Source organism: Mus pahari, chromosome 2 (genome assembly GCF_900095145.1).
Source record: "Mus pahari chromosome 2, PAHARI_EIJ_v1.1, whole genome shotgun sequence".
NCBI classification, from domain to species: Eukaryota; Metazoa; Chordata; class Mammalia; order Rodentia; family Muridae; genus Mus; species Mus pahari.
Window position 1 is genome coordinate 135725672 of NC_034591.1, and position 26039 is coordinate 135751710.

General features: G+C 49.4%; 1 protein-coding gene across 1 annotated transcript in view; it reads left to right on the forward strand.

Moving 5' to 3' along the window:
• Positions 1 to 23762, forward strand: part of Ninj2 (ninjurin 2) — a 137477-nt gene extending 113715 nt beyond the window's left edge. The window contains 3 exon segments of the mRNA XM_021191252.1: positions 22808 to 23076; positions 23586 to 23686; positions 23688 to 23762. Of these exon segments, the coding sequence (XP_021046911.1) occupies positions 22808 to 23076; positions 23586 to 23686; positions 23688 to 23762 (445 nt within the window).
• Positions 23763 to 26039: the final 2277 nt, after the last annotated feature.

The following is a 26039-nucleotide window of genomic DNA, read 5'->3' on the forward strand; positions in this document are numbered from 1 at the left end:
AAATCTTTAAAAAAAAAAAAAAAAAAAAAAAAAAAAAAACACTGTGTGATCAGATAGGCTGATAATAGCCACTGAGGAGGCTGAGGCAGGAAGATCACTAATTCAACACCCATTGGGCACAGGGTAAGTGCAAGGCCAGAATGGGTGACTTAGCGCAACCTTGTCTTATAATAAGGAGGTGTGCATGCACGTGTGTGTGTGTGTGTGTGTGTGTGTGTGTGTGTGTGTGTGTGTAAAATAAGAGGATGGGGATACAGTAACAGAGTGTGTGAGAGACTCTAGGTTCACTCCACAATGTTGGGGGAAATATAGTGTCTCTGGAAATACAGTTCTTCTGGAATAAAATGCTGGAGGAAATGCAGTTCTTCTGTAAATATAGTGCACGTCTCTCGCAAGGAGTGCTTCTCATGCCTTGCCACCTAGCTTGCTTTAGTCTTCCATGTCTGTCTGCTATGGGCTATTCATCCTCGCTTTCCTTAATGTGCAGGCTCCTTCCACACTCATGGATTCAGACAAGCCATTACAGAAAATATTTGGACAGCCGGGAACCAAGAGTGGGTCTTTCCCACGAGCATCAGCACTCTTTTTGTTATTGCTCGTTTGTTTGTTTGTTTGAAGACACAGTTTCTCTGTGTCGTCCTGGCTGTCCTGGAACTCAGGCTGTAGACCAGGCTGGCCTCGAACTCAGAGCATCAAGTACTCTTTTTTTTTTTTTTTTTTTTGCATCAAGTACTCTTAGCTGACCCATCTCTCAGCCTCTGTGTCACTTAGCTATTACCAGTATAGGATCATAGCATCATATTTCTAAGGACTCTTTCAACTAAATCAATTTTTGATGTCTTCCTGTATCTACACCCCATTCCTAGGGGGTCTTTTTTTTCTATATTTCTTTTTAAGCAGATCCTCACCAGATGTGGTGACTCACACCCGCAAATCCAGCACTCAGGAGGCTAAGGCATGTGTGTGTGTGTGTGTGTGTGTGTGTGTGTGTGTTGCAGGGGATTGAGGGGAGTACATGCCCTTGTGCACCTACGAAAGTCAGAAGGACAACTTTTAGGAGTTGGCTCTCTTCTTCTACCACGTGGTCACCAGGCTTGGTAGCAAACACCCCTACCTGCTAAGACATCTCACTGGCCCAAATTTTTACATTTTAATAGATCATTGTCAAATTGCCTGCCCATAGAAGGAAGGCACGTGGTAATTTTGGAACATTCCTGCAAAGGATTCTTGTTTAGCCCCAGATTCACCCACATGATTAGCATCTCTTGAAAGCTCTTCGAGCAGACTAGAACACATGCAGACCCATACATGTGCATTTATACAGACATACATGATGCTTTTTTTTTTTTGCTTCGTAGTCTCTAGGTTTTGTTTTTGTTTTTGTTTTTGTTTGTTGTTTTTTGTTTTTGTTTTTGTTTTTTGTTTTTCCGAGACAGGGTTTCTCTGTATAGCCCTGGCTGTCCTGGAACTCACTCTGTAGACCAGGCTGGCCTCGAACTCAGAAATCCGCCTGCCTCTGCCTCCCGAGTGCTGGGATTAAAGGCGTGTGATATTTTTATATTCTTTTAGGTTATATATGTGTGTGTGTGTGTGTGTGTGTGTGTATATCACGTGTGGGTATGTCCGGGTGAGTGTGGATTCTTACAGAGGCCAACATCTTCGGATGCCCCGGAGCTGGAATTACAGGTGGTATAAGCTACCGGACATAGGTGCTGGGAAGGGAACTCAGGACCACCGGAAGAGCAGTAAGTGCTTACCAGGGAGCCATCACCCCCAGCCCTTCCCCGATTTTCTTTATTAGACTCTCTTTAAGACCTCAGTACACAGCAGGGAAAGCAGCCAGGTTGTGCCTGCCACACACCCACATTTAACCTGTGTGCTGTTGTGTCTCACACTTGTCATCGTCTTCTGACTTTAGGGTGGGGAAGGGCTGCTGGGTATGGAATCATGGTGTACGACAAGCAGAGCTGTGCTATGGCCCTGAGTGGCACTCCAGCCAGTCTTCTGTGAGGTACAGCCCAAACAGATCAGATGGCTAACTGCTTGATAACTTGACAGAGGAATTAATTACCAGTTTAGGCCTTTGTCTACAAACTGAGAGTGAAGGCAATACATACCTCATGGATGTTCGTGTGTGTGGTGTGTGTGTGTGTGTGTGTGTGTGTGTATGTGTGTGTGTGTATATAGAGGCTAGGAGAGGACACCAGATGTCTTCTGTTATGACTTTCCATCTTATTGACTTTTTTTTTTTTTTTTTTTTTTTTGTTTTTCGAGACAGGGTTTCTCTGTATAGCCCTGGCGTCCTGGAACTCACTTTGTAGACCAGGCTGGCCTCCCAAGTGCTGGGATTAAAGGCGTGCACCACCACGCCCGGCTCCATCTTATTGACTTAAGATAGCATATCCCCATGAATCGGAAGCTTACTCTCTGGCTGGCCAGTGAACTCTGGGAATCTGCCCGTTTCTGTCCACACTCCACCCTCCACCCCACAGAGCTACTACTGTTCAGGCACATGAAACCATGCTGGGGGGTTTCTTTTTTCTTTCTTTTTTTTTGGTTTTTCGAGACAGGGTTTCTCTGTGTAGTCCCGGCTGTCCTGGACCTCACTTTGTAGACCAGGCTGGCCTCGAACTCAGAAATCCGCCTGCCTCTGCCTCCCCGGTGCTGGGATTTGCAAGGGCGAGGGATTCAAACTCAGGTCCTCGTGCTTTATAAGATGAGCTCTTGTTGATGAGCTATCTTTTTGGAGCCTTATGGGATTATTGTGGAACAAAATGAGCTCATGGTCTACACAGAGTTTGCCACGCAACAACTGTGTTCAAATAGTTTTAATTTTTTTCCAGTGACACTTATTGGTCTTATCCAGGTACAGCGGCACATTCCTGTAGCCCAAGCTACTTAAGAGGCTGAGCCAGGAGGATCATTCAAATCCAGGAATTCAAGAACCTCCTAAGCGATGTAGTAAGGTCTCCTTTCTTTTTCTTTTATTTTTTTTAAAGATTTATTTATTTATTATATGTAAGTACACTGTAGCTGTCTTCAGACACTCCAGAAGAGGGAGTCAGATCTTGTTACAGATGGTTATGAGCCGCCATGTGGTTGCTGGGATTTGAACTCCAGACCTTCAGAAGAGCAGTCAGGTGCTCTTACCCACTGAGCCATCTCACCAGCCCGAGGTCTCCTTTCAAAAGGAAAAAAGTATATATATTGTTGTTGCTGTTGAAGGCAAGTGTGATAGTACATCCTTGTAATCCTACTACTGAGCTGAGGCCAACCTGGGCTACATACTGAGCTCTAGCCTAGCTTGGGCTACAAAGTATGCTCCCGTTTCAAAAACAAACAAAGAAACAAACAAGATCATTTAAGGCTTATGGGTTTCATGCCACACTTACAAAGTTTTCTTCATTCTAAGATTAAAAAAATATTTCCATAGTGCACTGGTACTTTTAAGAATCTGTTGGGGGAGCTGGGCGTGGTAGTGCACGCCTTTAATCCCAGCACTCGGGAGGCAGAGGCTGGCGGATTTCTGAGTTTGAGGACAGCCTAGTCTACAAAGTGAGTTCCAGGACAGCCAAGGCTACACAGAGAAACCTTGTCTCGAAAAAACAAAACAAAACAAAAATCTGTTGGGGGAAGATTTTTTAATTTCAACACCTAAAAGAGCAAGGACTATTAATAAAGACAATGGCCATCTTTTGGGGGTTATTATTGTTATTATTATTATTATTATTTTGTCTGTTTTCTGGGATGTGGTGTTTCTGTGTAGTCCTCCCTGGCTGGCCTGAAACTTGCTCTGTAGACCAGGCTGGCATCAAACTCACAGAGATCTGCCTGCCTCTGCCTTCTGAGTGCTGGGATTAAAGGGTACACCATCAGCACCTGGCCCTCTGGGGTTCTTCCCTTCCTTTCCTATTTCACAATCTTATATGTAAGTTTGACTTTTCACAGACTAGAACCAACACACACACACACACACACACACACACACACACACACCAGCACCGACCCAGTCCCTGAGAGGCCAGCCCACACACACATCATGTGGAAGCATAGGAAAGGCATCTTTGAGGCTCTCTGAGCGAACTGGCCCCTCAGAGTCTCAGTCTCAGGTCCAAAGAGTGGGCAGAGCAGTTTTTCAAGTGCTGGAAGCTGAGACAGGGGATGGAGAGTTTGGGGCCAGACTGGGATCCATCTTGAAACTCTCAGAAAGAAAACAAACCAACCAAATCCAGAATGGTGAGCTGTCCCTCCCATGCCTCGTAAGGCTTTCCCTGCCACCGAGTGGCCGGTGGCACTGCAGGAAAGCACTGACTGGAAGCTACAGTGTGGGAGCCTTCAGAAGCTTCCGTGGAGGGAGAGGCCTTCTTTGAGGAAGGAAGTACCTACTTGGTGGGAGTCCAAAGGGTGTTGAAAGTATCCCAAACAGTGGGAAGGGGGAAGCAATTTGTAGCCTACAATTATGTATTCCATGCCTGTGACATGTTGAGCCCTTAACTACAGAGGTCCAAGGTTGGAGAGCTGGCTTGGTTGCTCCCAAACAGGAAGAGGAAGGATAAGGAGATGGAAAGCGACCATGAGAGACCAGTTCTCAAAATAACAGAGCTGAAAAACCCAGCGGCTTCTCCTTTTGGTTCCAGATATGACTGGCCAGATAGTCCTAAGCATGACTTCATTCTACAAAGGTCGCTGGCTTCGCTTATCCTTAAACGCATCCTGGCCCCAGTTCCCAGGTGACTGTGAGTCTGTAAGATTACTCATGTGCAAATACCCTTTTCTGAGCAGTCCACACGTTTGACACTGTACGCTTTCTGTTGCTAATTTAACTGGGATTGTTCTGTCTCTGGGGGCTTTGTGGTGGCTTCAGTGTATCTGCATTCCCAGGGTTCTGCCACCAGCTACTGCCACATGACACCCCCCCACACCACCACCACACACACACAGAGAGAGAGAGAGAGAGAGAGAGAGAGAGAGAGAGAGAGAGAGAGAGAGAGAGAGAGATATCCACCAGACGGATGTCAGGGCATGCAGCCTCACCTGGTTATACAATTCTGACCCCTGACTCACTCTAGTTTTGCTCTTGATCCAGGCCAGAACTTATGCCACTACCCTGACACAGAGTCTCCTGGGAGGGCTCTGGCCCCTGGGACAGGTTATGATGACAGTTTCCCTTTGCTATGGGGCCCCTCCTTTGTAGGCAGGTCTACCATCTGCATGCAGTGTAAGTAAGGGCTTAGAAGAGGGACAAGTAGGTCCCTTCCATGCAGATCTGAATGCCTTTCCACACTTCTAGAGCCAAGGAATGGAGTCCCACAGGGGTCAAAAGTGACTCCTCACTGAGAACACAGTCATGGAGGTGAAAGATTCCTGCAGAGGGCTGTTTCCTGCCAAGCCTTACAGGCCTGCCCTGGGGGTGGGGGTGGGATATTTGGTGGATGCTATGGAAACGTGAGCTCTGGTTTCAGCACACCTGCTACGTGACAGTGGAAGGTTTCCTCACTGTGTAGCTGGTTCCTCGTTTATAGAATAACAAGGTTGGACACAGGCCGAGAGCCATACGCCATTGTACCCACTTTGTGGGAAAGTGCCCACAGTTTGAAACTGAATGCCTTGAAATGGGGTTAGTTCTTCCTAGTGAAAAGCAGCGATTTCTCCTCCTGCTTCCACCTCTGAAGCTGTCTGAATTTGTGCCTTTTACTGCTCCTTAATCCTGGCTCTTGAGAAATGATCCCTGCTGGCACCATGGACTAAGAGGGGGGAATCTCCATTCACTCCAAAATGAACACCTAGGCTAAGCTGGGGATCTCACTGTTTAGAGAACAACTTTAGGCCAGTTCGGGAATAACGACGTGGACACTGTTTTCCCCAGGGCCCATGGTCCTCTTTGTCGGAGACCCCTAACCCTTCTCTCCGGTTCTTGGCTTCTCTGGACCTGCTCAGGCAGGCAGCCCCAAGAGTGACCTCACACTTCGTTTAGTGCCCTTTCTCCCCCTCTCCCCCTTTTAGGGGACAGGGTTTCATGTTGTAACCCAGGCTATTCTCAAACCCACGGTCCTCCTGTCTCTGCCTCCTAAGGCAGGATATTTCATGTGTGTGCTATATTCCTGGAGTCAAATACATTAGATAAGTGATCACCCAGGAGCTATAGGAGCAGCCCCATGTCTGGCACCTTTTGTTTTGCTCTCCTGTAGGTCGGTGTTGGGGTGTCAGATCTGGTGGAACTTGAGTTGCAGACAGTTGTGAGCTGCCATGTGGGTGCTGGGAATTGAATCAGGGTCCTCTGGTTGAGAAGCCAATGCTCTTAACCTTTGAGCCATCTCTCCAGACCCCATGACTTTTTTTTTTTTTTTTAACACTTAAAAACAAAACAAAACATCAGGCTAGCAAGATGGCTCACTGAGTAAAGGCACGCGCTGTCGAGCCTAATCACCTGAGTGGGACCCCTGAGACCCACGTGGTAGAAAGAAGAAAGTCATCCCTGGAAAGCCGATTTGTAATTGCCCCATCCACACATAAATAAATAAATAACCCACTCTGAAGAAAAAGGAAAAAGTATGTATGATATGTCTTAACTGTCAACTTGACTGGATATAAAATTGTCATAGGGGCTGGAGAGATGGCTCAGTGGTTAAGGGCACTGGTGCACCTCCAGAGATCCTGAGTTCAATTCCCAGCAACTACATGGTGGTTCACAACCATCTATAATCAGATCTGGTGCCCTCTTCTGGCCTGTAGGTGGAGTACATGCAGGTAGAACGCTGTATACATAATAAACAAACAAACAAACAAACAAACAATTGTCATGGAAACCCACTACCACAGCCGTGACCGTGTTACCTGGAAAGGTTTAACAGAGTAGAAGAGGCCCACCTCAAATGCCAGCAGCACCACCTTAGGTCCAGCAGCCCAGAGTAATGCCCCAGGGTAAGGAGACAGATGTCAAACTTGCTTGCCCTCACCTTCTAAAAATATAGAGGAAGCATGAACCCTGCTTGTCACCACACAGCTATCCAGTTGCCCCCTGTACGGTCCCTGTCTGCCACCTAGCACCTGCTCCCTTGGGCCTCTTACTTGACAGCTGACTTGGGTCTCTGATGAAAGCCGGGTACCTGCATCCATCTCCTTTCTGAGTGTGAACACAATGCGGACAGCTGTCCCACCATCCAGATGCCAAGCTTTCCCTGCCGTGGAAACTGTTAGCCAGGACACAGTCCTCCTCATTTAAGTTGCTCCTTACCAGGCATTTGGTCAACAAGAACAGTAACCATGTAATACAATATGGGAGCTCGGCAGAGCATGTGTCCAGTACACACGAGGTACAATTCTCAATACCAGTCAATAAGCAAACCAACAAACAGAGAAAGAAAAGGAATAAAGGAATCTGTCGATGGGGGCTGGAGAGGTAGCTCAGTGGTTAAGAACTCTTAACCAGTCTTTCCCAGGACCCTGGGGTCAATTCCCAGCACTCACATGGTGCCTCCCAGCAGTCTGAAACCCAAGTTCCAGAGCATCCAGTGCCCCTTCTGGTCTCTGAAGGTACCAGATACACATGTGGTGCATAGATGTGCATTGAGGCAAACACTTATACACATGAAATAATAAAATTGAGCTGGAAAGATGGCTCAGCGGTTAAGAGCATTGACTGCTCTTCCGAAGGTCCTGAGTTTGAATCCCAGCAACCACATGGTGGCTCACAACCATCTGTAATGGGATCTGTTGCCCTCTTCTGGTGTGTCTGAAGACAGCAACGGTGTACTTACATATAATAAATAAATAAATCTTAAAAAACAGTGTGGGGAGAGAGGCTAGAGAGATGGCTCAGTGGTTAAGAGCACTGACTGCTCTTCTAGAGGTCCTGAATCCAGTTCCCAACAACCACATGGTGGCTCACAACCATCTGTAATGGGATCTGTTGCCCTCTTCTGGTGTGTCTGAAGACAGCAACGGTGTACTTACATATAATAAATAAATAAATCTTAAAAAACAGTGTGGGGAGAGAGGCTAGAGAGATGGCTCAGTGGTTAAGAGCACTGACTGCTCTTCTAGAGGTCCTGAATCCAGTTCCCAACAACCACATGGTGGCTCACAACCATCTGTAATGGGATCTGTTGCCCTCTTCTGGTGTGTCTGACGAGAGCAATGGTGTACTCATATTTTAAAAAAGAATTTATCCTAGGTATAACCTAGAGATGAGACTGTTATAGTTCAATTCATATCCTATCAGACTTATATATGTATATAAATATGTTTATAAATAGGATGACACCACCACTCTTTGAAATATTAGTACCCCCTTTTTACCAGGTAACTAACAGAGGTCCCAAGTCACATGGCAACTAAGGGGGTGGTGCTGAGTCCCAACTCATGTGTCTTGAATGTCCACTGCTTTCAGATGGGCTAGGGTTCAAACTCCAAACAAGCTAGCAGGACATAACACATGAAAACAAAACCCTGGCCAAAGAAGGGCTGGCTCTCACTGTAAGCCTAAACCTGCCGTGGTGCCGTCAAGTCCAACCCAGGAGCTGGGCTTGCCCGGTGCTCCCGAGTTCTCTTGGGCAAAGCTGGCCTTGGTCTTACAGCAAAGCTGTGCAATGATGGAGGCAGCTGTCAAGCAGAAGGCTTGAGGGAGCAGGTGCTAGGTGGCAGACAGGGACCGTACAGGGATCAACTGGATAGTTGTGTGGTGACAAGCAGGGCTCTTGCTTCCTTAGTATTTTTAGAAGGTGAGGGCAAGCAAGGTTGACATCTGACTCCCTTACCCTGAGGCACTGCCTTGGGCTTCAGAAAAGCTTGGGGCCAGGACAATGCCAGTGAGGGGAAGATGAGCAGAGTAGCACAAAGGTTAGGGGGGGGGAACTCTGACCTAGGACAGACCCGGATTCAAGTCTCGACTCTTCTGCCTCTCAGCTGTGAGACCTTAGGCAAGCTAATCTCTCAAACTAAGATCCCCTCAGAGGGTTTCAATGAAAGATGAATGGGTGGGTGCATGTGAAGAATTTGAAAGAACATAATACACCAGGTGTGGTGGCGCACGCCTTTAATCCCAGCACTTGAGAGGCAGAGGCAGGCAGATTTCTGAGTTTGAGGCCAGCCTGGTCTACAGAGTGAGTTCCAGGACAGCCAGGGCTACACCGAGAAACCCAAAAGGAAAGAAACAAAGAAAGAAGAAACAAATAAACACAATAGCATCGAGTCAGCAAGGGTATTGGAGAGGGGCAAGACAGATAAGCAGGTGAAAGCTCTTGTCACTTGAGCCAGCTGATCTGAGGTCAATCCTGTGACCCACATTCAATGCCCCTTCCAGAGGACTCAGGTTCATTTCCTAGCATCCACATGTTGACTCATAAACATCTGTAACTCCAGTTGCAGGGAATCTGATGCCCCCTTCTGGCTTCTGTAGACACTGAGCATGTACTTGGTACATAGACATACATGAATGCAAACTGATACACACACACACACACACACACACACACACACACATATATATATATTTTTAAAAAGAGGTCATGGTCAGGTCAGACATGGAAGTACATGCCTATAATTCCAGTTCCCCAGGAGGTGGAAGAAAGAATTCAAGGCCATCCAGGTAACAGTCATGGTGAATGCACCCAGCACTTGCAAGGTGGAGGCAGGAGGATAGGAGTTCAAGGTCATCCTCAGCTACTGAAAGGCCACTTGAGACAGTCTCCAAAAAAAAAAGCTCAGCTGTAGGACTGGGCTGGGGATGGAGCTCAGTTCAGAGGTGGGAGGGGTTGCCTCCTCCTATGCACAAGTTTTTATCTTGGTCCCCACGACTGGAGAAAGACAGAGAATCTGCCAGTCTGCCGGGGCCTGATGCTGGGCTGTTTCCGGTGTTGTTAGGGGTTGTCAGACCCCCTGGCTCCACACAGAACTTTGCCATCGCTGGCTTGCTCATTCCCCCTCGGGTTTTCTTCAGCTTTGTCTGCATCAGAGGCGCTGCAGAGTGCAGGGTGGGCTCAGGGACTGTGTCCTCGCATCTCACAGCATCACTGGAAGCCTGAGAACAGAAGAGAGAGTGGTGCCCCCCACCACCACCATGTGAGGTCTCCAGCTGCACCCGCTGGGCGAGGAAGAAATGAGGGCTGGGTGCAAACAAAGCATCTCATCTGGGTCAGGGTCCCAAATGAGCACAGCCCTGACTCATGCGGGCAGGCCAGTCAAAGGGCCCCCCTCAGGATTGCTGTTACCTGGGGACTCTGTGCTCCCAGCATCCTCTCTTGTTTATTCCCTCTATAGTCTATTTCACCTATGGCCAGGACCAAGGATACTGCAGTACAGTAAGTAAGATGCTCCACTGAAGGGGGTCTGGGACACAGCCCCTCTTCCATCCGTTAGGCCCTTTCGTTCATTTGCCCTGTCAGGTGAGGTGCTGCAGCACTGAGCGAGACAAAGTCCACAGTCACCGCAGCACCCATTGGGGTGGCACCAAGGGTCATTTTATCTCCCGGCTTCCCCACTTTAGACACTTTATTCCCTGCTAACCCTTGCCGTTTTAGGAGAACAGGAGAGCAGAACTGTGTGGCAGGCAGGGGACTTCACTACATCCTAGATGTCTGATAGGAGGAGCTGGAGATGTGTTTGTTGGACTGGACTGAACAGGCGGGCATCTTGGCGTGCTCACTCCAGGCTGGGTGGGGTGGGAAATTCAGCACCTTCCCCTTTTCCCATCTAGCTGGCAGATACCATGGCCTGCTGGGGGGGGGGGGGTCTTCTCACCTGGACTACAGCCGGAAACCGTCAGTACTTCTTGTTCTAATTGCATTGCATTCCAAGCAAGAATTCTCGACTTTTGAAATGTATGCTCTAGTGGGGATGCCAAACTCATTCTTGTCGTGGTGTACAATGTTGATTTTCGGCTTCAGAACTAACTTCTGGGTTTGTGGTTGTTTGGAGACAAAGGCATTTCTCTCTCTCTCTCTCTCTCTCTCTCTCTCTCTCTCTCTCTCTCTCTCTCTCTCTCTGTCTTCCTCTCTTCTTTCTTTCCTTCCTTCTTTCTCTGCTTATTTTTTATTCTTCATTTGGACTGCTCTCAGGATTTAGGTTCTCCATTACAGTTTGGAGAAATCCAGTGGCTCAGATGTACTGAGGTGGCAGAGCCCTTCAGCACGATCGACGCCTCAGCTCTGGTGTGGCTGAGAGGATAAAAAGAAAGGGGCCTCAGGGGCTCTCTGAGATCAGGCAACACTGTGCCTATAATGGTATAGGGGAGAGAAAGTGCCACCCATTCTGGCTGCCGGGATAAAATGAAATCTGGGCTTTGTTTCATTGGCTTTTCTGTGGGAAAACCTAGAAATACTACATTAAAATTCTTTAGACTGGTCTTTTGAGGGTCCTTTTTGGTTAGTTTTTGAAGCAAGGTCGAACTGGAACATCCTGTGTAGCCCAGGCTAGCCTTAAACAATCCTCTTACCTCAGCTTCCTGAGAACTGGGATTGAGGGTGTGAGCCATAATTCTGGGTGGGCTTTTAGGGCTTGTGAAGGCTGGCTTAGCGACCCAGGTCCCAAATCCCAGGAACTCTAATACTTAAAAGCTGGGTGATCCTGGGCAACCTCACCGGAACTGTTCTGACCCTTGGTTTCCGGGGAGCAGAGGGTGCTATTAAAATAATTAAAAGGCAAAATCAACACGAAACTGGCCAGCAGAGGTGCTCAGAAAGAGACTTCCAGGGCCGCCAGGGATAGGGCAGGGTGCCTCATGCCCGCGCATCTCTCATGAGTGTCTGATTCAGCCATGAAATCAGAGAACCTGCCTACCCATCCCCCGCCCCTGTTGGGGCTCCAGCCTACGTGTGAAAGGGAAGTGGTCAGTCACCAAGCCACGCCCCTGGCCCAGCACCTTCATTACCGTGTGCACCCCGCAGCAGCTGCTGCTGCTTCCACATCAAATCCACACGGGTTGAGAACCGTATTCAAGAAAGAGCTCCTGCCTAAGGACTTCCATATGCGCACACAGCCCTTCAGATCTGACGGCTTTGGGCAGCCAATTTCTTGGAACTTCGGTCCCTTCACTTATAAACTTGGAACTAGTTCCATTATAAGAGCTGTACCCGGCAGGCAGCATTGTCTTTGACTGTTACTCTTTCCGTGTTAACTCTTTTACTTGGCTCTTAAAGGAGGCTCCACAGAGCAGTGGAGCAGCGGAGGTGGGCTGGGTGGACCTGGAGAATATTGCTTTGGGGGAAACTCCAGAGCCAAAGTGGGCTCTAGAGCTATGTGCCAAATGGCGCTGGAAACCTTCAGAGCAAAGTGCTCTGACCCAGAAAGTGCTCTGGTCTGGGGTGAGCACTGGAGGGGTGTGGGGGTGGGGAACAGATAGATCCTTGGGCAGTTTGTGTGTGGTAAGTCCACGGTTAACTGCACTCTGAGTAGTCTTCCCTAAAGGCCACTGGCCACATTCTGTTTGCAGGGGAAATGGGCGAGCTCCCTGCAAAGAGTAAGCAGGCCCCGCCGCGTTCTCCCACGCAGGCCCTCCCTCGCAGCCTCCCTGCACATTCTGCCTCCTCTCATGGAGGAGGACCAACCCTATTGGCACCGGTAATTCTCACTTGGGCTTCGGAAGACTCAGATTCCGGCCGGGGAGGGGCTGAGCTAACCTGAGCCTCTTTGAGCAGTTTCCTGGCCTCCCCTGCCGGACAACCCCAGCCCCGCAGCCCTCCCCCACCCCGAAGGCCACGCCCCTCATCTTTAATGTTGCACCGTCTAGGCCCAGGCCTGGGGACTGGGGCAAGAACTGGAGCCTCCCAGTGAGGATGAATCCAAGGCTGGAGGCGCTTTCAGGGATTATCACCAGAATAACACGCAAAAGACACCCCGCCCTACCGCGGATTAGAAGCTGTTGATTTTTAAGGGCAAGGCCAAGGGCGGGCACAGTGGCGGCATGGAGCTGCCCCAAACAGAGAGCTGCAGGAGTCTGCCCTTTTGTGGGGTTTGGCCTGAAGGCAGTGATTGCACCAGGCCAGTCAGCCCTACGTGAGGATTACAGTCCAGGAGAGAAATAGACAGTCCTTGGGGGTGGAGCAGGTTTTCCAACAGACATCCCAAGCCACTCCCCTGTTCCGGAAGCGATACCACACCCTAAATCTCTTTTCTTTAATAAATTTGTGGGAGAGCACTGTGAATTTGAAACACTTAAGTTCCTTCTCCAGCATCCTAGCACCGAACAACACAGCAAGGCCCTGAGCTCGGGGGATTGTGCAACCCAAGAATATAATATGCAAGAGAGGATCTAGAGAGTGGCGACAGTGCTTGGGCATGGTGGGACAACCTAAGTTCAAGACCAGCAGGGCTATGCAGTGAGACCGTGGCCAAAGGGGCAGGGAAGACTGCAGAAGACAGAGCCATCTAGAGACCTAAAGAAGGCCAAAGGCCAGCACAGACGGGAGCAGAGCCTGTACCCAGGGAAGGGGTCTTGTAGAGAGAGGACACTTCCGCCAGGGGCATCGTGCAGATGGACCTCCAGAACAGGCAAGAAGGGTGGAGTATGTTCAGGGAACGGTGACTAATGTGTGCCATTGCGTCTCTGCATCCTGCTCCGGGCACAGGCAGAGCCTTCCAAACGGTTAGCTGTTAGCCCGCCCCATGGGGAGGGTGGGGAGAAGAGAGTAGGAGACAGGCTGGAGAGATGAGCAGCCCAGAAGGCAGAAGGCTGCAGGCCAAGGGCAGGAGCAGGGACCCTGGATACACAGTGTCATTGGGCATGGGTGAACATTTCCTTTCTTGGGAGACTGGTGTGGTATGGCATGCCTTGGGTGTGGACAAAGGCAGCCCAAGGAGTAGAGAGAGGCATTACAAGTCTCTGGGGCTTGTGGGAAAGCTAAATGGTGCCTACACCAAAAGTTGGGCTGGGACAGGCCCTGAGTCAGAAGAGATTATTGAAATGCCTGTAGGGCCACATATAGGAGTATAATCCTGAGTTTGGGATTGTCTGCTTGTCTTATATATGTTCAGTATTTCTCAAGGGCCTGCTTCCCCTCCTTCCTCCCTCCACTTGGATGCTGATGATCAAAACCCAAGACCTCATGAATACTACAAGACAAGCATTCTACAAGGGAGCTTAAGCCCCAGCTGCACACAGCAAACAGGACAGATGTTCCCTTCTCACAGCAGAAGTAGCTGAGGTCGACCAGTTCTCCCAGATGCTTCTGTTCCCTTTTAACATTTTGAATCCAAGGCAAACCTGTGTCTTCTCCACCCACAGCAGTGCAGGGGTTGGGGACACGGGCCTGGAAGACTCAGGCAAGTCTGAAGCAAGCTTCCCTGAGGCTGAGGGCTAGACTTCCATTGAGCAGTGTGCCCTGACCAGACTATAGGATTACCTTCCTTCATCTCACTACTGCCATGTAGTTCATCCTTAGGGTTCTATGTTTTGTTTCTTTCCCAGGTTGTCCTCGTTTTCCTCCTATCTCAGTCTCCTGAGTGCTGGGATTACAGACATGTGCCACCCTGCGTTGTTCATATGTTCGTCATTAGATCCTAAGCATGTTTTAGCTTCTGGGACATTGTAGGGGAGGGGTTAAGATGCAGACTCCAGTACAGAGAGAAGGGCACTCTACTGTGTGGTTTTCAGTGAGTTCCTCGGGCTCTTTGCATTCTGCACAATACATGCTGATGCTCTCATCTCCTTTGCAGGGCCAAGTGAGGACTAAGCTGACTCATGTCCTGTATTTAACGCTGTTGCCAGATGCCAGATATGTCCTCCATAATCATGAGCTACATGGTTCCAGGGTGTTGGAGCTACACAGCCACACAGTATATTGGGCCTACACGGGCTCCAGCATGTGTGCAACACAGTGGGGCAGGCCCATCACCTTCCCAAGCTGGACTCTGATAGGGCAACAGAACATCCCAACACCTACTTCAAACCTATTAATAGAATAATTTTCCTGAGGTTACCATTTAAACAAGCACTCTAGGCTGGACTCCACCCTTTCCTAGGGTGGGAAATCAGCCTCTGGAAGCTGGGGACTTGTTGCCAATTTTCCAGGTGCTCTTGGAATCCCTAGGTGGCCTACTACTCCGAGGCCAACTGAAAGGTCATCATTTGTCCTACTCTCTGTGTAGCCTGGGTTTGAGCTGACACACAGAAGGACTGCCTGCATGGCTTTTCTCAAAACTGACAGGAGTGACTCATCCAAAGGTCACCAGTGCCTGGGGCTGTATGGGGCAAAGTGATTCACTGTGTCTAGCCTGGCCTGGCCCCATAGCTGCCTGGCCTTAATTCCTCTCAGCAGATAGTCTCAAGCCTGAGACTCTCCACCCAGAGAAGGGAGCCTCCTCTTTCTTCAATGGCTCTGCTAAAAAGAACTCAGCACAGACAAGGACGGGGTTGGGAGAGCTGCTGGCCTGCTCACACACTAGCTTGACACATCAGAGAAGAGACCAGGCCTCCATCTTCAGCTGGGTCTTTTTTTGCCTCTTGGTAGAACAATTTCATCTAACTTCCATCACACACACACACACACACACACACACACACACACACACACCACGAGACAGCATCCATGTAATCTCATTTCTAAGAAAAAGCAGGATGAGACGGTGGACATCAAGGTCCCTGATAACCAGAATGTCAATAGACAATGTGACAATATGTTTACTGTTCTATTAAAAGAGCCAGTCCCTTCCTGTTTGCCTGAATTGTGTAAAGAAGCAAAAATACACAACAACAAAGATGAAGGGCTGAATGAAGGAGCTGACTTGAAGGGATGGGATCCCCAGGCTTGGGGTTGGGTGGGGCCTGGCAGGAGGGCTACGGGGACTGCAGACTGGAATGGGGGAGGTGAGGCAAGAGCAGGGAATTAGGTCTTTGATGTGCTCACCCCCTACCTACCCACCCCAATCACAGAACCCACATACCTTAGTCCTGAAGGTACTCTGGGCCCCAGAATGGACCTCTAGGATTCCCTCAGCATAACCCCTGCCCCTCCGACTTACACCTACTACAGCTGCCTTTAGTTTCCCAGGCATCCCCGGCTGGCAGGACTCTCCAGGGCTGTTACACCTTGAACAGGGTCTCCCTGACCCCGACCTCAGACTCAGTGTCCCTCTGTTACTGAGTGAGTGTATAGAATAAAGGAGAGCAGGTCCCGGCCCCGGGTAAGACTCTGAGAGATGATCCTTGTGAGATAGATCTCACAATCCTGGACTCCGCCCTAACTTCTAGGGAGGAAGACTCATTCTGCCTCCCCACAGCCCATCTCCTCCAGAGACCTGGTTTTTCCTCCCATTGTATAGATATGAAACTGAGCACCCATGCTCTGGGGGAGAACTGAGCCCCAAAGCCAGGAACCCAAGATCACGAACCGCCTCCTTAGCAGGGTTTGAGCTTCCAGCCCCTTGGTACGAGCTCTGCATTCGGGGGCCCTGGATGCTGTCCCTTGGCCCATGGGAGAGGCCAAGGCAAGTAGGAGCCAGGGATTCTGACTCCATGAAACAAGAATGACTCATGCTGAATGGCTCTGCTCCCTGATCCAGCCCACATTCCCGGGCCTTTGTTCTGACCCGCCAGGGCTTGGGCCTTAAAGGGCCAGATCTTCTAAGGCACCACCCTGCCGCAATCCCATGACCCTCACTTAGCCAGGTCCCTGATGGAGTTTCTAGTAGACTTGGGGCCAGGGAGAAGGATGCTATAATGCAGGAGTTAGGGCAGTAAGTGGTTCTCAATCCTGTGGGTCGAGGCCCCTGTATTGGAAAACATAGATATTTACATTATGATTCATAAGAGCAAAAATTGCAGTTATAAGTAGCAATGAAAATAATTTTATGGTTGGGGGTCACCACAACATGAGCAACTAATACAGTTAATACAAAGGCTCACAGCATTAAGAAGGCTGAGAAGCACTGGTTTAGGACAGCAGATTTCATTCTCAGTCCCAGCAGGTCACGGGGGTGGGGGTAGGGGGTTAGGGGAGTTACAGCCGGTAGGGGGTAGGGAATCTCTTTTCCTCACTTGCAAAGATCCAACGAGATTAAAGCAGTTTCCTCCCGAGTCTCGCGGCCCCTCCCTCTGAGCACACCTCCCTCCCAGGCTGCAGGTCTACTGCTGTCCCCCCTGGGGATCCCCCCCCCCCATCATCCCCCTCTGACCCAGCTTCCTGTTCCTTTGTTTTGGTTTGCTATCATTCTGTTGGCCCAGGATGGTCTTAAACTCAAAAGCCTCCTGCCTCTGCCTCCCGTATGCCGACGTGACGGGCCATACCACCAGGTTCAGCCAGCACTGGCTTTCTTAAACTGTCCCTTGCCAGCGGTGTGTAGGCTATCCACTTGTGTGTTCAGGCTCCGGTCTTCAGGTTCCACAATTCTGGCCTGTCACGTGGTGGCGGGGCCCTTCCTTGGGACTGAACCATCACTCTGACACCCAGTTCCCAGGCAGCTTCTTTGGACCTCGCACGCCACCCTGTGGACACAGGAGAACTGGCCTTCGGGAGCGTAGCATAGCTTCAAGCAAAATGAAAGCGAGACCTGAATTCCGAGAGGCCTACACCTTCTAAACCCAAGTTATCCTACATCCTCCACATCCTCTGTGAAGCAGCCTCTTAAAGCAACAGCACCAAAAGGTAGAGAGGCTGGAGGTGGGACTCAGTAGCAGAATGAACAGTGTGCATACAGTGTGCATGTGTGAAGGCCTGATAACGCGCGCGCGTGTACACACACACACACACACACACACACACACACACACACACGCGCGCGCGCGCGCACACACACACACACACACACACACAGGCAAGCATGAGAGAGAGAGGGGGGGGGATTAAAGTTGAGATGGACACTTTTTTGTAGAGATTTGGAATGATGTTTCCCAGCGTCTCCTGCTCTTCCAGGGCTCCTTAGTCCCCCACGCCCCACCTACAGCCAAAGTTAAACACCTGGCTAGAGGTTTGAGTTAAGGCTCTGCCCGGAAAGGTTTTAGGGGTAGCCAGGCTATCAACTCTTGAACCAGGTGTGAGCTGCTTTCGGAAGGAGGGGCAAAGTCCTGAAGGATGGTAAGGAAGGGCTTGAGAGGAGGTGGGAAACAGCTCAAAGGTGGGGGGTTGGGCGATTGGGGGGCAGCCCATAGGAAAATGCTATCAAGTGAGCCATCTGTTGGTGTTTTCAGAGTGATTCTGAACAGGCCTTAATCAAATGAGCCAGGACCGTAGCCTACAGCCTTGGGTCGGATGTAACCATTGGCCTTTGATCCATGGCTTTTTTTTTTTTTTTTTTTTTGGTTTTTCCAGACCAGGTTTCTCTGTATAGCCTAGGCTGGCCTTGAACTCAGAAATCCGCCTGCCTCTGCCTCCCAAGTGCTGGGATTAAAGGCGTGCACCACCACGCCCGGTGAGATCCATGACTTTTGTAAGTCATATCTAAAGGTTGTGGGTAAGGGGTGTGGCTTCCCAGGTCCAACAGGTATACACACACACACACACACACACACACACACACACACTGCCACCACCTCCTCAGCCTCAGCACTAGCTGCAAGACAGACCCTAGAAAAATCTAGTTGGGGGGGGGGAAGCTCAGAGAAAGACCCGACTAGCCCATCCCATCTATGTCTACAGCTCTCTTTCCCATCATCCTCTAGGCTCTGAACCCTAGTCTGACTCATGAGGAGGCTGGACATATAAGCCCAGAGTGGCCTCAGACTTGTATAGCAGACTTTTTCTTTACTCTCTAGGATTTTATTTTATTGTATTTTATTTTTTTAGGATTGCCAGGGCATGGTGGCCCATACCTTCAATCCCAGCACCACAGAGGCAGAAGCAAGCTGATTTCTGTGAGTTTGAGGCCTATGTAACTAGTTCCAAGTTAGTGAGACTTTGTCTCCAAAGTAAAATGTGTGTGTGTGTGTGTGTGTGTGTGTGTGTGTGTTATAATGTGACTGAATGGTCTGTCTGTCTGTGCTGTGTGCTGCTGCAGGTTCCCATGAAGTCTGGAAGAGGGTGCTAGATCCCCCTGGATCTGAAGTTAGAGGTGGCTGAGAGCCGCCTGGGTTGGCTGTCTACCAAACCTATGCCGTCTGCAAGAGCAGCACAGCACGTGCTCTTAACAGTTAGAAGCACATCTACACCTCTGGAGTTCATTTTTCATTTTCATTTTTTTAATTCTGGGGACTCGAATTGACTTTATCAGTCTATAAACATGAATTTTGTAAAGTACTTTACAATTAAGACATCCATTTGTCAAGGACTTCTAACTTTGAATCAGCTCCGAGCACAGCCTGACAGCCCTGGGGTTTCCCTGGTCCTTCCCCAGTTGGCTTCTAGGTTTTAGTTCTTGATACAAGGTTGTCAGCCTGGCCTACAAAGCTAATCTCCTCACTAGAAGATCACAGCCCACAAAGAGGGAGAGAGGAGCCTGCTGTCAGCAGAAACCAAGGCTTCCGCCTCCTCCCCTGAAAACAGAAGCCAGCAATCCAAGGAGGTGGGGGGTCGCTGTTGTAGCTCAGGGGTTCTGAGAGGCCTTCCCTTGCCCCAGGACTTTATTAACTTGTTTTCTCACAGTTATGTGCAGGGTGCTATTTAACTCCTTGTGGAGGTCAGAGTTCAAAGCTGGGTGTTTTCTACAATCACTCTTCACTTTGAGAGGTCTCTCACCGAACTCGGTGTTCCCAGACTGACTTGATTGACTGCCGACCCCAGAACCCACCCATCTCTGCTCCCCAGTGCCTGGCTGCCACCTGAGGGTGACAGTCCGAACTCAGGGCTTCACCCTTGCAGCTCCCCAAGCTTCACTTGATCCTCCTCCTGTCTCTCTCTTCCGCTGGAGAATGCTAGTGAGAGACTAGGAGTGAGTCCCTGGGACATCCCCTCTTCTCCACTGCCTGCCTACCAGGGACTCTTAGGGACTCTTAGGGCCCTTTCTCCTCCAACAGGCCACCTGCTGATGGACTGGCTCAACCAGTTCAAAACCAGATTGGCACAGGCTACTCAACAGTTGCTGGCAATTCTTTCTTTCTTTAAACTGACCAACCCTAAATTAGGGAAGTTTTAGAGAAGGAAAACTTTTTTTTTCCCCCAAGACAGGGTTTCTCTATATAGCCCTGGCTGTCTTGCCTGCCCGGCTAGGAGGAAAACTTTTTAGTGAATTTAAAACCTGCAGCTCTCAAGAAGAGACTGGATGCCGGACGCGTGGTGGCACACGCCTTTAATCCCAGCACTAGTTTTGTACTAGTTTTGTATTCACAAAGTGGCAGCTGGCAGAGAGAAGGATTAGAATATAACCCATGGTGGAGGCAGAGGCAGGCGGATTTCTGATTTCTAGGCCAGCCTGGTCTACAGAGTGAGTTCCAGGACAGCCTAGGCTATACAGAGAAACCCTGTCTTGAAAAACAAACAAACAAAAAACCAAACAAACAAACAAAAAAAAACCAAGAAGAGACTGGATTTATTTTTTCTTTTCCTTTTAGCCCCACTTTGCTTTTGGGGTGGGAATCTCTTTCTCTGTGTGCCTGCTTTGTGTGTGTGTTTCTTCACCTTAAATAAACAACTTTCTTCAACTGAGATTCTGTCTGCCGCTGTCTGTGATGGTTGAGATGTCTCCCCTGCTCCCCGTGGTGCTCAAGGCTTGTCTTGCCTTTCAATTCTTTAACTGGCAGAGAAGACACAGCAGTCAAGACCCCTCGTCTGTAATTATTAGGATTACAAATATGTGTCACCAGCAGCCACTTGTGTTGCCCTGGGGAATCAAATCCAGGGCTCTATGGATGCTTGGTAAACATCCTACCAACTGGACCACAGCATAGAGCCTCCAGTCTGATTCTGATGGTCATGAACAATACCTGGTGACCAGGGCCCGATGTGAGTAGCCTGTATCACAGCGGGTGGAGAACAGGGGAGAGTGGTGACTGCCTCTTCTACATCACCCAGCCTCACTTCTTCCTGGAGGGCATGCTCCATCTTCATTTAATAAGGAGTCCCTGTGATCTCCAGTCGCATCCCCTAGCCAGGGTGCACACCTGACTTCCCCATCTCCTCTGCATTCCTATCTGACCTAAAGCTAGAGTGCACACTTCAGCTCAGAGACTGAGGCCAAAAGGTGGCGAATTTGAACTGTGCCTGGACTATAAATGAGATCCTGCCTTTAAATATATACAGAAAAAAAAACCCAAAACAAATAATAATTTCAAGAAAGCCTACACATGAGCCACCATGTTCAACTCCAAATCGACTGTTAGGGTATCTTGGGTATACTTATTACTGTCTATTTTAAATTTTCCATTTACCACTATTGTGTGTCCATCACACATGCCATGGCACATGTGTGGGTGTCAGGATGTGGGTTCCTCCTTTCACCTCCAGTTCCATGCATCGAGCTCAGGTCCTCAGGTTTGGGCAGCGAGCAGGAGTGCCTGTTGAGCCATCTAGCCAGTCCCATCTATTCTGAGACACGATTAACCCAGGCTGGCCTTATATTCGTGGTGATTGTCCTGTCTCTGCTTTTCAAGTTCTGTGATTTCAGATGTTAGCTACCACAGCTGGCTTCCTTTAAAGCCCAAAGCTTCTGATTAAACAGGCTTCTCCCCCTCAAAAAGGCCTAGGTATAAACTACCTGAGCTTTGTGAAGATGTGAAGGGATGTGGAGAACTTACCAGAGTCATGCTGAGTAGAAGAGACACCCAAACTCCCAGAAACTTGTTTCTCTCATTCACCCACCCACCCATCCATCCCAGTCCATACACCTACCCGCCCACAGTTTACCTACATCTCTCCATCCACCCACTCAGCCATCTCTGTACCCACGGCCCACCCACACCACACCCTGGAGACCGACAGCAGGCACTTTTACTCCTTGAGCCACCTCACTGGCCCTTGTGTTTTGAGACAGGGTCTTGTGTAGCTCAGGCTGGCCTCAAATACCTGCTCCTCTCTCACCCCTGCCTTCCTATTCTAGGATTACAGGGGGCCATCACCACGCCCCGGGAGCCCACATCACTTAGAGTCTTCCTGCTTCTGCCTCTTCTAGCTCCATCTGCCCCAAGCACTCTTGAGTGACTACAGAGGTCTTGCAGCGCCCCCTCTGGGATATTAGAATTAGTGAGAACAAGAACTTGCTTTTATATCTCAAAAGTAATTTTATTTAGCAGGGCAGTGGGGGTGTATGCCTTTAATCCCATCACTTAGGGTTAGGGTGAGGCAGGCGAATCTCTGAGTTCGAGGCCAGCCTCATCTACAAAGGGAGATCTAGGACAGTCAAGGCTATACAGAGACACTCTGCCTTGAAAAACAAAAACAAACCAAACTATTTTAAAATAATTTAAAATATTAATTTATTTCAGCAATGGCAGGAATTGAAACTATAGCCCGGGGCGTGCTGGGAAGCACTATACACTGAGCTACATCTCTAGTCTTCCCAAACAAATCTCACAGTTAAGACCTTTCAACTAATATGCGTTGCTGTGTAGACGTGTTATCTAATAGCCCACCGTCTGGTACATGCCGGAGTGGGAAGGAAGCTCTAGGACTCCTGACCCAGGTACTGGCTAAGGTGGGACTGGACACTCTGGAGGAAGTGTCTTTTCCATTTCAGCCGGGTCTCAGATCTCCTTCTGTTGTCCTCATCTGACGATGTGACAGTGTATGGCGATAGCGAAACAGATACCATCATGTTGCATTAGTTAATTCAGAGCTTAGCGGTCCATCCCACCAATCCATTCAACCAACAGTTTATCCACTACTCCCCTCCTCATCCTCCCAACTTTCATTGGTTTCAGGTCATAAGCTGAGCAGGGAGGCTGTCACTGTAACCCAAGAGGACATTTCAGCGCCTTTGGGAAGGGTATTACAACCCGTCTTCTTCCCAGCCCCGCCCAGCCCCTTTACCAGATTCTCCTCTTTCAGCACAGGCACTCCATACCCGAAGGGAACCTGCGTATCCACCTGAATCTTTATGCTACCAAGAAAAGTGTGGCAGAGAGCATGCCGGACGTGGCGCTCTTTATATCCAATGCCTCACGGCTGAAAACAGTGCTGCAGCAAGGGCCATTTGCGCTGTTCTACTCCACCCTCGTCACCTTCATCATTGTCTCTCTGCTCCTGTAAGTGGTCATTGGCCTTCTTCTTGTATTCATCGGTAAGGAGCCCAGCCTGGAGTCAGGCTTTCTGCCTTGGCGCCCCCTTGTGGTAGGAAAGGTCCCTGCATCGCCTGTAAAACTTGCCAGCCACCTGCTAACAGAGGTGTTACACCTCTACGCCTAGTAACAGATCCTACACTAAGGGCACCCCATGTCCTATCTCCTCATATCCCATGAGTGGGCACTCCTCGGCAGCTGATAAATGACTGACCTTACTAGCTAGTGACAGTTTCTTGTGTCCATTGTATTGGAAGCACACCTTCCCTTGTAGACGATGTTTTTGCTCCCAGTATCCATTCTATGAACCATCATGTAGATGTTTCATGTGTTAGAAGACTCAAACACACTTCAGTCCAGTGACTTCATCTCTTCCTGGTAGGTCACCAAAGCCAGGTTGTCTCCAAATTCATGGGTGGGGAGAGGGAAGCCCCAGGCTTTGTCCCTGCTAGATGGACCCGTACCCACCCGCCATCCACTACCACTCACCCCGATCTCCTTGTATCCACAGCCATGCTGAACCTGAATGAGGTAGAAAACCAGAGGCATTTAAACAAGCTCAACAATGCTGCCACCATCTTGGTCTTCACAACCGTGGTCATCAACTTTTTCTATCACTGCTTTTGAAGCACACAATAGAGACTCCATGGCTGCCAGGACCTCCGGCAAGGAGGTCCCAGGGGAATGAGGCAGAGGCCCAGAGGACCTCAGATCCTAAGGGTTCACCATTGACTTTCTCTGTCTCTGGAGGTCAGAGTTCGAGGGCTCTCTTTCCGCCCCTCACTCCCCCTCACACACACCCAGGGGGAAGGTCTATAGGCCCATAGGCAGGTTTCACTAAGAGCTGACAGGCCTCCTGAAGTACACACACAATGGGAGATGGGATACATGTGTAAACCTCCCATAATGCATGGATAGACCATGGATGCTGTGTTGCATCCCTGAGTCCTGGATGTATCTGCAACTTGAATGCTGGGTTATAGGTTTGAGCCTATGCACGCACCCTGACCGTTGGTATACAAATGTCAGTCTCCAACAGAATCTTCATAGTTGGTGCTTGTTTATAAGCGTGCCTCCCCCAACCCTTAAGTACATGCACCATGAGGGCTGGCAAGCTGGTTTCAGCTTCCGACAGGACATTCACAGAGTGCTGGTTTAAAGCACGGGCCTCACACAGGACACGCACCATGAGTGGTGTGTTACAGGCTTGAGCTCCCCACCGAACATTCACAAGCGCTGGTGTGAAGGGATGGGCCTGCCACGGCAAATCAATCATGAGGGACACAGGTGTCAGCCTTCCTCACTCTGTGCACCATGAGTGCTGGGTGATAGCAACAAGCCTCCCACAGTCAGTACACATACCACAAGGGGACTTAGTGAAACCTGCCCGAGGCCTTGCTCTGAAGGAGTGACTATCCTTCAATTCTTTTGCTGTCGTTGTTTTCAGGCAGTGTTTCTTGTAACCCATGCTAGACTTAAACCTCCTGTGTAACTAAAGACGACAGTTGTGCCATACCCAGCTGGTTTTTAGGCAGACCACACCCCATCCCCACCCTCAGCTTGGGATGGAGCGGAGGGCCGTGTGGTTAGTGTCTGTTGTGGCCTATTGGCAAGAAAAAGATGGAGCTGTGGTGTCTACTTGATGCTGTCTAACAGCATAGTAGTCAGGCAGTGCTTGGTCCCCTACTATGGCACACTAGCCTGCATCCATAACGCTCCCCCTAGGAGCAGGCTGAAAGCTGCCCTTCAGGGCATCTGAATCACTCCATTCCTTACATCAGCTTGTGGCCTGGGTGCAAATCCAGTCCCAGGAGGAGCCTCATCTGGCCCCGCCCCTGCATTACCTTTTGTCTGTTTTCCCTGCGGAGCTGGGTCTAGAGCCACTTCAGCCTTTGTTCCTGACCCATCAGGCTAACTAGCATTTCCCACAGCCTCCAGGAGAGCTTAAAGGGCATTGAAGATACCCCTGCCTCTTGTCCACAGCACCAGAATTAAGGTGTACCTCTTTACCGGGTGACGTAATGGCACCTTGTTCTGGAGGCCCGAGCTTCTTCTAGAAGCAGTAACTCGGTCTGCTAAGGCAGCGCCTGCACAGCCTGCGCACTCTGTTTGCACTGCCTTCCTTCCCTGTGCTCCGTGCTTCAATGTTCCCTTTCTGCAAAATGGAATCTATCTATAAAGATATCTGAAAATCCACCCAGTTAGTATTGCTGTCTTAAGTCCTATGGGTTCTAAATCAGGCTGGTGCGTGGATACCTCATCATCTCTATCCTCAAAAAGGCTTATTGTCGTCTGTACGGTGAGAGGTCACGGAGTTCTGGATTGACGAATATACACATAGCCTTTTAAAGAATCTACTATAGGGCTGGAGAGATGGCTCAGTGGTTAAGAGCACTGACTGCTCTTCCAGAGGTCCTGAATTCAATTCTCAGCAACCACATGGTGGCTCACAACCATCTGTAAAGAGATCTGACTCCCTCTTCTGGGGTGTCTGAAGACAGCTACAGTGTACTTACATATAATAAATAAATCTTAAAAAAAAAACAAGAAGAATCTACTATAAATATACTCCACTTTTCACACTAATGATGTTTGGTGTCTCTTTGGTGTGTTCTAATAATACAAATGTTTGGGGCTGGAGAGATGGCTCAGCGGTTAAGAGCACTGACTGCTCTTCTAGGTCCTGAGCTAAACTCCCAGCAACCACATGGTGGCTCACAGCCATCTATAATGGGACCCAATGCCCTCTCTGGCATGCATATGTTACATGCAGACAGAGCACTAACATACATGAAACACATTACTCTTTTTAAAAATAATTTATTTTCATTTTATGTGCATTGGTGTTTTGCTTGCATGTATGTCTGTGTGAAGGTGTCAGGGCTCCTGGAAATGGAGTTACAGACAATGGTGAGTCACCATGTGGGTGCTGAGAATTGAGCCTGGGTTCCCTGGAAGAGCTGTT